At 38.6% G+C, this 13,965-nt stretch overlaps 1 protein-coding gene across 2 annotated transcripts in view; it reads left to right on the forward strand.

Annotated features, from left to right (window-relative positions):
• The window catches only part of FGFR3 (fibroblast growth factor receptor 3), a 76,628-nt gene that overhangs the window by 26,355 nt on the left and 36,308 nt on the right, over positions 1 to 13,965 (forward strand). For both annotated transcript variants that reach the window (XM_075856959.1, XM_075856966.1), the window contains exons 3-4: positions 2,835 to 3,098; positions 7,091 to 7,150. In XM_075856959.1, the coding sequence (XP_075713074.1) occupies positions 2,835 to 3,098; positions 7,091 to 7,150 (324 nt within the window). The remainder of the gene's footprint in view (positions 1 to 2,834; positions 3,099 to 7,090; positions 7,151 to 13,965) is intronic.

The raw sequence follows: 13,965 nt of genomic DNA on the forward strand, positions 1-13,965 counted from the left end.
CGTGTTCATGAATGAGCTGCCGGTGTCCTTGTAGACAGCTGTCTGTACAGCTCTTGCTGAGCCTCCTTTGTGGCAGGAGCCAATCTTCCAGTCACCCCTTCTTTGTGAAGACCGTGCCACGAGTGGTCCTTATCATCTCGGCTTAAAAAAAAAAAAAAAAAGACCATGCTCACCAAGGCATGTCTTGTTTTATCAACAACCACTTAAGCCTCTTCCCGCCTTCATGCATGCGGAGTCTGGCTCTACACCAGGGCACGGCTCACCCAGAGAATACCCGCTTGCTAATTGGCAGAAGAAAAAGCCTTCGGGGTCAGTCATCTAGAACATGTTTAACTATTTGCTAAGGCAGAGAGCTATAGGAACCATAGTGTTTTACATGGCTGTCAGTGCATTATATATATATATATATATATATATATATATATATATATATATATATGTGTGTGTTCCTAATTTAACCAAAGGCCAAATATTTAGGCCCAAACGTTCGATATGTATTTGGCCTCGTCACCAGAATGACCTGGTCTAAAAAAAATTTTTAAAACATGACAAATTTGCTGCTCAGGGTTTTTTGTTTTTTTTTGTGGTTTTTTTTTTCCCCCCCAAACTCTTGCCCAGCTGTTACTCCACCTGCCTGTGCTTGACCCTCAGTACCCAGAGGTAATAAGGAGACAGAAGGGGCCATTAGTGAAAATCCCTTCAATATCTTATAGCCTAAAGGTTTAATTCTGTATGTATGCAAAGTAAACCTAAAAGTAAAAACGATCTCCCATAAAAGGTTTGTAATAATCTCACTAGACTGAGCCTAAAATAGAGTAGTATAAATGTATTTTTCCAATTTATTTTTTTTAATATTTTTTTTTCTTAGATCTTTTCTACCCCATTATTTTGTTGTTTTTTTTTTTAAGATCATATTAGTATAATTTTTATTTGTTTTTTTTTTTTTTTGAGTGAAAAGAAAAGTGGACATTTAGCAGCAAGAAACTGTTTATCACTTGTGTAATTATTCTGACAAGACGGATCCTGAGGGGTGTTATGCTGACAGGCCTTTTGGGCAGATTTGCAGTGCAAAGAAATGTCTAAATATCATGTCCTGACAGAAGCCTTTGACAGGGAGCAGAAGCGGAGTATAAATCTAGTCGAGCATTTTACAGCTTGGTGTTTATTTTCAGCTTTCAAATTGGTTTAGAGCCCATTCTAATGGCAGGGTCAGCGATTCAACTAAAATAAGCCTCCCCTGCCAAGTGCAAAAAAACATGAAAAATTAGGTGTAATTGTTTCTTCACTTTTTTTTTATTTTTTTTTCTCTTTTGGTGACCAAGTAATTTTAAACTTTTTGTATATGTGTGGGTTGTTGTTTCTTGTAAATAGAGGCTTTTTTAAAAATTTTATTTTGCATTAGCAATAACTTGAAAGGACTTGCCCCCTCTACTAAGAAAGTTAATTAAAACTAAGCATGCGTTTTGATTGATCCCTTGAAGCCGCTTACTTGCCAATTTCTAGTTAAGCTGACAGGCATGTGGTACTCGGCCTGTAGGCATTTCAGAGTCCCAGCAACCTAATGTAAGACTTTACTAGGAATTTATGAGACTAATATTGTCATATTCCAGGGTTTCTGCACCTGTATATATTCTTGTATTATCACCTTATTAGAATGGGGCTTAGCTGCAATACCAGATACAGCCAGTAAACAAGAGTGGAGCTATTATTTTGGGGGGAGGGGGGGAATTAAACTTTTTTTTTTTTCAATTACCTACCACCCCTTTTAAAGCACTGAACATGCCATCCACAACTCGCAAATTGGTTCAATCTACATTTGTGGCCCCATTTGCCTCCTCATCCTATATGGTAGGGCTGGGCAACTATGACCTAAATCAAAATCCCAATTAATTGAACATGTAACCTTGATTCTGATTATTTAGCCAACACCCCTTGTTCATGCCACACCCGTTATTTGCATGCTACTCCATTAAATTCATATGTATCCCCGGAGCCTGCTGTATGCTACAGTATATAATATACCCCCGGACACTGCCTCCACACAGTATATTGCCCCCATAGTGCTCCCCACACAGTATAATGCTCCTATATCTGCCCTCCACACAGTATAATGCCCCTATATCTGCCCTCCACACAGTATAATGCCCCAATATTTGCCCTCCACAGATTGTAATGCCCCCATAGCTGTCCCCACAGAGTATAATGCCCCTCATAGCTGCCCTCCACACAGAATAATGCCCCCATAACTGCCCTCCACACAGTACAATGCCTCCATAGCTGCCTCTACATAGTACAATGCCCCTATAACTAACTGACTTCCAGACAGTATGATGCCCCTATAGCGTCTCTCACACATTATAATGCCCCGATAACTTCCCCATTTATGCACTCAACACCGTATAAAGTCCCCCATGCTGTATAATGCCCCCACAGCTGCCCCCAATAGTGCCAGATGAAAATAATATACATACTCCCCTAACCCCGTTTCAAAGACCAGTGAAGGAGATCCCTCTGGTCTGTGCGGCACGCTACATAGAGGCGCGATGACATCACTGCCTCGCATCCAGCAATACATAGTGAATGGTAGAGCAGGGACCTTACGGTCTCCTTCTCTGATATTTGATTGAACTGTATCTGCGTTCTGAAGATGCAGATACAGTTTAAAACGGGGAAAAATAATTGATAAAACCAATATTCGCAAAGATGACGTTGATGAATTGCGCTAAATTTCGAATTTAGATTATTTTTCAATTAATTGCCCATCCCTACTATATGGCATTAATTACTTTTCGGTTGGTAGTTGTATTTTAATGTTGCTTTTTTTTTGCTTTCAGACTACCTCACAGGAGAATTGGGCCCTCTTGATGAACTAATGTTTGGTGTTGGAGAGACCATTGAGTTGTCATGCAGCGTGGAGAGCCCTTCTATGTCTATCTTATGGCTAAAAGACGGGATTGCGATTCGGGAAAACAACCGAACACACTCAAGACAGAACCTACTGAAGATCACAAATGTCTCGTATGATGATTCGGGGATTTATAGCTGTACTTTATTGCGTTCTACTGAGATTCTACGGAACTTTACTATCAGAGTAGCTGGTAAGTTTTTGACATTTTGTATAATTAAAGAATTAAGTGTTCTGCCCGTTGTTTCAGTTGGCCATCAACTTTGAGCACAATTTATTGCTTTCCATCTAACTAATAGATCTTGCCCCAGAAAGCCATATTTTACAGTGAAGCTCCGACTCGGAGCCAATTTTGAATATAATATATATATTCGAATAGGGCTTCTGAGAAATTCTAAGGAGACTAGAGGCGCCATTCCGATTAAAAAGAAAAGACCTATAAAAATGGATAAAGAAAAAAAAACTTACTGATGTGTCCGTCCGTTTCCGAGGCATTTCCCTTTTCCTAGACCCCCAAGTGGTCAAATCGTTAACGTAAAAAGGGAAACCGGTCTTTTGCAATATCAAGGTCTTGTGATGGTCAGAAGCCCTTATCATAGGTCACAAAATCAGCCACGTAAGGCCAGAATTGTTTTATGTACGTATTTCAATGGTTCTTTAGCCCCCATTACCTAAATGCAAAAATTTTGAGCCACCACGAAGACCAAAGAGGGGCAATAAGGAATTAATTATCAACACGTAATTAGAAAGTAATTACCAGAGCATGCAATTAATTATTAAAACCAGCTGGGTCAGCTGTAGATCAACACTATCTTTGCTTTGTGGAAAGCGACTCCACAGCCTGACCAGAATTTTTAACATCTACAAGGGGTTAGGCAGCAGGACGTCTAGTTCACTAGAAGCCACCAGCTGACCTGCTGGCGTTGTCTCAGATCTAGGGGGCGTGGGGGGTCTTTAGGGTTGGAATTGCTGTCTCTGTGCAGGATTAAGAGGTAAAAGGAAAAAGAAAATTGCAGACCTCACCTTCTCTTTTTGTTTTTTTTTTTGTTTTTTTTCCTGCCACCATATACATCTGCTTTTAATCACCTATATGAAATTCCAAAAGACATTTGGAGGTCACATCAATTAAATAGTCAAAAGAGCATTTTGGACTTTTAGAGGATCCCCCTCCCTAAATCCATCACCTACTCTTCTGTATTAAAAGAGTAACAGGAGAAGAGTCCGAAGAACTCCAGAGGTCCTCAAATGTGTTTTTGTCTATAAAATTGCATTAAAATGCTTTAAAGATCAAGGGGGCAAGTTGGGGGCTGAAACTGGGCAGCTGGTGGTATTTTTGAATAGAAAACAGCTGCGTGTCCAGGGAGGTGATAAAATGTTTTGATAGTGGGGAAAGTAATAATGGAGACGTTTTAAAGGATCAAATCTCTTATTCTCTGGGCTCCAAAGTGGTATCGGGGGTAAGGGGCCAAAGGCTCAGACATAAAATGTTTGTTTTTAGTTTCTTTATCCCAAACCCAACAATTTCTTCTTTTTATTTTCAGGAATTTACACGAAATTTCTGGTTAAAACTATAAAATAAACAATTTAAATAGTTTATTTATTTGGTGCCGGCTTCTTTTAAAGGAATGTCCTACAATTTTTGCGTAATATGATTTTTTGTTTCTTTTAATAGCTCTCGGAGTGATTTGGGGTTTCGTCACATATGTCCAGAGGTCGGGCACAATTCTTTTCTGCTTTTTATATAAAAATTGGAGGGAAACTGAAGGCATAACCGATTCTATTTTCAGTGTGCGGAGTTATGCCCTTTTTTTTTTTTGGGGTTTATTTTACCCCAAAAAGAGTCCAACATAATGCCCGGATGTGTTTAATAGCAGTCGGCCCTGCCTTAAGCAACATAACCACCTTATATTCCTCCCTGGTTTTAGATTTTAGCGTGGACATACTCCAATGTTTTTTGTTAACATATTTTTGGATTTCTTTTATTAGCATTGTGACTTTGGATTTGGTTTTTGTATTTTGCATTCTTTTGCACAGCACTTTGCACTTTCATGCGTTTACTGCTTGTGTGTTTTATTCTACCGTTTCACGTATCCGTACCACCTTTTGTGTATGTGTTTGGGGGCGGTTACGGGGCCCGCCTCACCTTGGTGGACTCTTTGTGATATGATTTTTAAGTGTTTCTATGCCTGGACTGATTATTTTCAGGTTGAGTGCCCGTTTTGTTTCTGAATGTCCAATTTCTTTCTACATTTTTGTTCTGATGCATTATAGGCATCTATTTGGGTACTCCCTCATTTGAGGGTATTGCATTTAGGGGGATGCCCACTAAATCATGTAGACCTGATATCTGTCACCGAGAAATACTTTTTTTAATTGGGACTATTTTCTAATTTCGTATAATGGAGTGGTGGGGGTTGCCAGAGGATCCCTATTCACCTATCCGATACATACAGTGTGGGTTTCCTTTGAGCGCCCTAGTTGGGACTTGTAAACAGCTGTTCACTAGTGTTATGGTATTGTATTGTATTATGTTGTTGTAATTTATAGGTTAGTGCCATTAGATTCCCTGTTTTATAGAACTCCGTCTTGATAGATTCTCTTGAAGGCAAATCCGAGGACCCGGGTGTCAACGGGCCTAGAAAATTCCTGTGGGTACCTAAACTTGTTCGGTGGCAACTAAAAAAAAAAAAAAAAAACTACCTCTGAGACTACACTATTGCTTTCGGCAAAACGATGGATCCGGTGCACAAAAGAGACAAACGGAAACCACGGGCACCGGCTCCGTCACCATTGAAATCAATGGTGATGGAAACGGAAACCTCTGGTTTCCGTCGGTATCAGTTTGTCTGCTCAGGGTCCCGTTCTGACGGAAACCTCAGACGGTACGTCAGGACGGGACCCCAACGTAGATGTGAACAGAGCCTTATCTGTATAACGGATAACTGTTTCCTGTGGTTAACTGGCAGAGGAGTTTTGTAATCTTATTGTACACTTTAAATCTTTTTGGCCCTGTGTGACTAATGAATGTGTTTTTCCTTTTTTTTTTTTTTTTTTTTCTTAATAGTCAAATATATGGTCACTGCAAAGATAAAGGGATTCTCAAATAGAAAAATATGACCTGCGTTTACTTTATAGTGTCTAAAATTGTTCTCGTTTTCATGCCAGAGCTCTGCAGTACCAATTATACATTATGTAATAGGCATGAGAAGTAATTCGAAGTGGAAAAATTCACACTGTATTCCCTCCGGCAGTAAACTGGAATTGCTAACGGGCATTGTTGAGAATTCTGCCTTATTTCTTTTATAGAGATATCAGAATATTTTAGTGGGCTACATTGTGTTAACTGAGACATCCTTGTACTTTGATATTCTAACCAAGTCCCATCCGTTTTGTTTTAATAACTTTTCAAAAAATTGATTTATGTTTTTTATCTCTTTTTAAAGCGTGTCTTTGCTTATCTTTGCGGCAGGATTCTTCTTCCATCACTGTGTGCTAAGTTTTGCTCCTGTGTCAGCCAACCGTAATACTCCTGACCCCTGCTTCCTCTTGCAGTTTTGGTCCAGGAAGTAGCTAAGATATAGTAGCCATTTTTAAGAAGTATGGAGAAAACATTTAGTCACAAAGTCACCCAATCTCATAGAAATACATAGTCCCTGCTCTGGCCTCTCCCTGAATACACAAACATGATCCCAAAAGACAATAGTATAGACAAGATATACAATGGAAGGGGGTTGAAAACAATGTAGTAGTGTAAACACTCAAAACAATAGTGTTTTAATCCATTATCCTGAGAATAGTCTTTTAGAATAATGACTGTGGCTACATCTACCTTTTTTTTTTTTTTTTATAATTTTCTCAACAAACGCCCAAGTTGTTATAGATGTGGAAACACAACTTCCAAAAAGACCGCAAAAAAACAATAACCGTGCTTAAGTCGGCCGGCAGGGAGTTGCTGCTATGTTTGCACGCTGCATTATCTGGACTGGTAAATTGATGATAACCTTCAAGGAGATTGATATTTTTATAAACCCTCTCGACAACTTTTTGAGAAAAATTTCAAAACTTTTTTGCTTTCGTACTCAGAAGTCTCCTCCTAAAATGTATCTGATAAAACAAAAGCCAGCTTGAAGGCCATGTTTAAGGTGACCTATGCATGTTTTAATTCCCTTCTCTCTTTTCTCACAGACATGCCATCTTCTGGCGATGATGAAGATGATGATGATGAAGAAGAAGCGGAGGAAAGAGGTTTATATATATATATTTTTAAAAACGTTTCCCTTTTTTTTTTTTTTTTTTAGAATTCTTAATAAAAATACAAAACTTTTCAGCCGACGTGGCCTTCACAGGTGTTGTCACCCACCTTTCCCAGATTTTTGTACTGCAAGCCTACCTAGTTATGTAACATTATGAGGGTGGGGTAGGTGTGCTGTGCACCTAGCCATTTTTTTCATTAGGGCTGATTATTTTGAGGGGTAGGCTGTATGTGTATGTGTTCCTTTAAAAATTCTTGATCTGTGATATCATTTAGTGAAGATCCATATACTGAGAACCCCACCGATGTACAGAACTTTTTTGGGACAGATTATGATATATTTGGGGATAGTTTGAGAATTCCTTTATGAACTGTAAAAAAAAAAAATATATCTTTTTTTTCGGAGCATTTATTAAATGTCTGTGTGTGACTAAACTCTTACATAACGTACCTTTTGTATATGGTTTTTAACGGCACAATTCCGACTTTGAGCATGCCGAATGTCGGCTGATGCGACGACATTGGATTTTCTACCTGTATTTGCAGACTTGTGGTGGTTTGGCTGGAAATCTCATACAAATCATACGCAGATGTTGTAATGTATGCGGCTTTTAAAGCAAAATATTTCTTCTCCCAGCCCCTGAGATCCACCGGCACCGATCCATGTACAATATCATCTGTGTGTAATTTAAGTTATTCCCACAACAAGACGTAGCTCGTGGGTTCAGCAGATGAAAATTGTATTGCGGTGCTTTATGAGATGTTTCCTTGTTAAAGCAGGAAATGTATGTGGAGGTGATCACATTGTTCAATTCTATTTTATATACGGATCACGATATCAAAAACAGATTAGCGGACTTACCCTAAAAATAAAAATGTTACTGGCGGTCATTAAAGGTGAATATAGACATAAAAAATGGGTTTTAAAGTTACAGTAGCCTTTAGTCAAAGACCATATAGATCACTCCAGGAGCCAGATGTTTTTGTTTTTTTTCTTCAAAAACATCTGTTAGGACAAAATTTTAATAACCCAGTGAACCTCCATGGTCTTTGAATGGTACAGAGGAGATGAAATGCAGTCAAAATATGTAAAGGGGGTTATCCGACGATATCCACAGGATATCCAAGTGTTTGATCACTGGAGGTCCCACTGATCAAGAAAATGGGCTTCCCGAATCCCCTTAAGCCCCTTCTTTCTCGATGGGAATGCTGTAGATAGCCGAGATTAGCGCTTTGGCAGATCCATAAAGAATGACTGAAAGGCAGCGTGCATACGTGACTGCCGCTCCAGTCAAACAGGGGACTCGAGCCCCATTCTCTTGATCAGTGGGGGGCCCCCAGCGATCAAACACTTCTACCTATGCTGTACACCCTTCAGCTATCTTATAACCCCTTTTAATGCAGCTTATCTTTAAAGAAACCATGGTACTGGCTAGGAAAATATACGAAAAGGGATCAGCATTCCCATAGACATTAATGTACAGTTACTGGACCCCAACAAAAATTTCATGGGATCAATCGAAAAAAAAAATCTATTTATGGGAAGCAGAACGGTGACAAAGTGGTATCAAATAGGTAGGAAAACCACAGAACGGATAGGGTTAAGCATAAGGTTTGACTGGCAGTGATCCGTCAAGGCATTCTGCGTATTTTTTAGCAGTAAATCGGTTTATAATTGCACATTTATCTCGTAAAGCGTTTCTTACTCGATATTACTATTAAAACAAAATCAGGCACGGATCTCTGGTAGCAACTCTTATTCCAGCACGTCTCTTTCGAGGAGAGGCAGCCAGCAATTGTGGCTTGGATGGTGCCAGTCCTTGCCATCAGTGATGGCGTGTGGTTTTTGGAGAACCGATCATTTGCTAAGAACCTCCTGATCCGACACAATTGAACATTTTCTGTAGCAGTAACCAAAAGAATTCCGTGGGCTGCCTCTTACACTGGTCCCTCTTGTCTTACTCGGTGAATTTACTGACAGATTTTTTTACCTGAAATATAAAGCAGACGCTCGGTGTAAGGTGAAACATTGTTATGGGTCAGCATTTTTTAGAAATTTATATATATTTTTTTCTTTTTGGAAATATTTTAAAATAGTTGTGTTTTTGGAACATTTTGTCTAGTAAAGTCCTTGGTCAGGGCTTCTTAATGTTGTATGCTCTTCGGCAATGGAGCATTCTTGCTTTTCTGGTCACTGGCTTCTTAAATGGGTTTGCCCAACATTTTTAAACTACATTTCTAAAAATGTTATTCAGTTGTAGAAGTTTTCAAAAACATTGCTGCTTTCTTTCAGAAAACGTGCCCCATTTGTCCATAGGCTGTGTCTGGTATTGCATCTCAGCCCCTGTGAAGTAAAAGGAGCTAACCTGCAATACCACACACAGCCAATGGACAAGAGTGGCGCTGTTTCTTCAAGAATGTAGCCAAATTTCTTACATTTTATACAATCCCCTTTAAGTTGATTTTGTATAGAAGTCGTTGTCAACTGCCTAAAACTGTGGTCCTTGCCCATAGCAACAACTTAAATCGATACAAAAGTAGTTTTGTTTTTTTTTCTCTTCCATGTTGTGTACATTTAGAAACTGGCATTGGAACGTTTTTCTAGTCTTGCAGGTTACGATGAGGTGGTCTTGGAAGCCGTAGTCCTACACGGAGTCTATTTGGGTGCTGTCTGTTTTGGAATGGCACCAGTTTATATGAAAATTCCTAGGCACTTGAAGCTGGGTTTGTTCTTCGTGACGGGAAAGGGACGGTCTGCTTTTATAAGTCGAAGCTTCTGCCAGAATTGGTTACGGCCAAATGCTTGGAACGTAGGAGCAGTCTGCTGGAAGATGCTCTTGTTTTACAACCCGGGGTGATGACACAAGAAGCTTTTCTGGATACCTATCTGCTATCTGGTTTGTTCACCTCAGCTGTTTGTAGTAATTTATTGAAGAGGATTTGGTGTTCCTGAACGAGTGTAAAAAAAATTTGGAAAAAAATTCTAAAAATATATTTTTATCTGATGCTTTTATCGCATTAGTCACGATGCCCAGTTGATCTCGCGACATAATCTCCCGCTCTCACACACGAACTAGGGCCAACTAACCTACTGTATATTAATAGGAGGCCACTTCACCGAGCTGTACGTTTTTGGGTTATGAGGAAAACAAGAGTACCCATAGAAAACCCATGCGATCACTGGGAAAACATTAACACACCAAGCAGGTGGTCCTAAATTTGAGCCCTCTATACCACAATCTGGCTACTGCATCTAATCACCCCATTCCCAACATTTTTGGCCAAAGGTCATGTGGGCATTTACCCCTCATAACATCCTAAAAATAGAAGGAAAAAAAAACCCTATCTGGTGATATGGCATCTTGAGTTGTGATCTAAAATTCAGAATTTTGCTCCATTCCATGAATGTTACAAAATCCTTCAGTCATTGAGTGTTTTAATATTTAATCACAAAAATATTTTTAGTGTTTTTTGTTTTTTTTTTTAATGCTATTTTCTTTCAGTTTAAATTTTGTGTGATTACTTGTAGTAAATAACAAGTGGAGCTTTTTCCCTATTTGCGTAGAAACTATAATATGTCATTTTGCAGCCTTTTATAATAAAATTTTGTTTAACCAAACCCCCAAAAAGAAAAATAAATCTTTAATATATTCCGAAGCTGAATTGCAGAAGTAATTTTCCATTACGGAGGACTGTAGGTCAGTAGTTCGAGTGATTGATAACATGTATTTAGTGTCACAGCAGAAAAAAATATCTCCTCTCTTCCAGCAGTGTGTGAATAATATGTTTTTCTGCGGTAATATTGTCTTCTCTTAAAGGTATATTACGTCTCCGTTTATAAAAATAAAATCTATATATTGGAAACCCCTGAAGTGATTTACGGCTGATTTCACATTGAACTGGAGCCCAGAATCCTCATCGGTTACAGTTTGTCTTGATATAGACTTAACTTTTCAAAAGTTTCAGATTACAGATTAAAATTTATGCCCTTTTTCAAAAGTCTATAAAACTTTGTTTCCAGTGAGGAGACACAGAATTTAGTGGTGATTTGGTTGTTGGAAAGCAGTTTGGAGAGTCTGATCAGTCATTTTAAGTGCAGTAACTCTGCTATATGAGACAGATGTCTTGTCTCTAAATTATTTCCAGACGGACTAAATTAAAACTGATTTCCCCCCTAAAACCCGAAATAAATGTGAAAAAATTAATCCGAGTCTTCTTCTTCACTCAAGGTCTTAGAAATCCTTAGTTAACATGGCCAACCTTATTTTCTGGCAATAAAAAAAATAGTCACCTGGAGTGTACAGCTGAGCAACCCTCGAATGACGACAACCAATCTAGCCGTAGTAGCCACACATTATGCCGCACTGGTTTTCCAGACACCTGAAAGGCAAATCCATTGAGGCGTTCTGTGAGATAGTTTTTTTTTTTTTTTTACTTTTGGTATTAATTTTCTAATGGAAAGATTGGACCCTCTATACGTGCTGATGTGTATCCGTGAGACCATCGCCTGCTTAGAGATGGCCTTAGTTATAGAAAGACTTGCACCATTCATCAATTTGTGCCAAGTAAATGACCGCAACCAGTCACATTGTCCTTTTCAAGTAAAGGTCGAAGGATTATTTTTTGTTTTTCTTCCCCATTGTCTGATTGGGCAACTCTATATCGTTACATAAGTCTTTATAAGACGTTAGAAGAACATTTGCTCCCCCATCCCCAAAAAATTCCAACAAGGTTCTTGGCTTCCATGGTCCTACAAACTTTAATTTTAGTTTTTTTGTTTTTTTTTTTGTTTCGTTTCAGCCAATGAAAAGTGCTCATGTACATGTTGCCAAAAGGTGGTTTGTTTTAAAGTCCATGAACGTCTTGTCCAGCTTAATTTTTTTGCACCTAGTTGCCCATTGCGCATTATGTATGGCTTGTTTGTGCTATAATATCATTCAATAGTCAGCAGGAACAATCAAAATTGGCCCTCAGGCCTTCTTTTATACAACATCTGAGTCTTTGACCGTAGGCATTTAAGGAAAATCTAAAGGTTTGTGGAAGGCCTTTTGTTGTTCTGACACCTTTAGAACATATTGGATTGGATTGTCCATAGAAGTCCGCCATTAACTTCACAAACCTTTATTCTCCTCCGACCGAAGACCAAGAATAGTCCATAGTCACCGTAGGCCTGTAGATAAAAATACAACATGATGGTCAATTTCTTTGTAAGATATCTATTGGGGGTTGGTCTTGGGAACGGTTGTTTCTATAATCAACTTATGGTTGGCCCAAACTGCTGAAATTGTATGTTCCAGTAAGTTTTTGTAAGTTTTTCTGTTTATAGCTCCAATTAATTGTATAAAATATGTTCCACCTAGAGTCCCAAATCCAAGACACCTTATTTTACTCAAAAGCTGTGGTTTCTGTATTTTTCAGTTGGCATCGACCTCAACAGGTCTTGCATCGTACGTTTCTGGAACATATGAAAACCACCTGTTCACTGTTGACTGCACTAATAGTGGATTCTAGTCAACCAAAGCATTAAAACTGTAATTGATTCTTATTGTATCTGCCAAATTCTGATGGGCTTAACATGTAATTACATTGTGCTTCCCAAAGTCCTCGGCAAACAGCTTCTAATACCTCTAAAACAACAAAGGTTTATCTGTGCACTAGGTGGACACTTTATTTTTTGGCATTTTTTAGTCAGTTGAGTTGTATTAAACAGCATTTCCCCTAAATATTTGCTCTTCCCTGTGTTTTTCCTATATATATATAATATATATATATATATCACTTACAAATAATAATTTCACCTAATTATGCAGCAATACAGAAGCGGATTCTAGGAACGGTGGGTGACAAAGGAATATAGGCAAGTAATGGCTGAAAGGATATTTATATGGTGTGATAAGAGGTGAAAACTCAATGATTTACTGCCAATTTTATAATTTTATTTTGGCATATTTTTATTTTTTTTTTATAATTTTTTTGAGAAAATTTTTAGTTTGTTTTAAAAAGAAAAAGCTGTTTAATATTGCTTATAACAAGGTACATCTAGATTCTCGAGCCCTAACCTCTATTTGCCCACCCACCGTGCAATAGATAATGTAGCGGTGTCCAGGGGCCATAGGCTAATCCCAGACCTGCTTTCAGCGCCCTCCTCTGTGATTTTCATAGATGAAGTTAAGGAACTGGAGTCCGTGCGATTCAAGTACAAAGAAAATCATTACTGTCATTCTGCAGAGCGGTGTTTGTCTCACGTGGACAGATTTGGCAATGTTCCTTGGCGTTGACAGACAATTACTTTCTAAATGTAGCAGTGAAATTGTAAAAAGTTAGCAATGGTTCAGCAGGGACCCACTTTTGGCCTGTCGCTGCTTGTCTGGATCGCTGGGGGGAAAAAAACGGGCTGCTCTGCCAAAGCATCTGCTTATTAGCATTGGCATTATTCGGGTTTATTTTCAGATAGATGTGAGCGTAAGGTAGCCAGAAAATTGCGGATCATTTCCGCTACTGCCGTAAGCTGTCATTTTATCTGATAGTCTTTGTTGTAAACCATAGTGGTTTATTTTATTTTTTTGGGGAATGCATTTTTTCCCCCTTTCCCATGAGAAAATAATTGTGAAAAAAAATAAAGTGAATGCATATACTGTAGATAGTGTTTTTGTAATTGTATTTATTTGTTTACTAGGTATATGTAATATGTATGTGATGGGTAGAAAATGGTGACCTCTTCAGTAACTGGTGCACCTGTCCTGAACCCCCTCCGTCTCTACCCTACCGGTCTCTGTATGTACGATTTACTACTGGGTCTAAAAAGTGC

This window comes from Rhinoderma darwinii, chromosome 1 (genome assembly GCF_050947455.1).
Source record: "Rhinoderma darwinii isolate aRhiDar2 chromosome 1, aRhiDar2.hap1, whole genome shotgun sequence".
NCBI classification, from domain to species: Eukaryota; Metazoa; Chordata; class Amphibia; order Anura; family Rhinodermatidae; genus Rhinoderma; species Rhinoderma darwinii.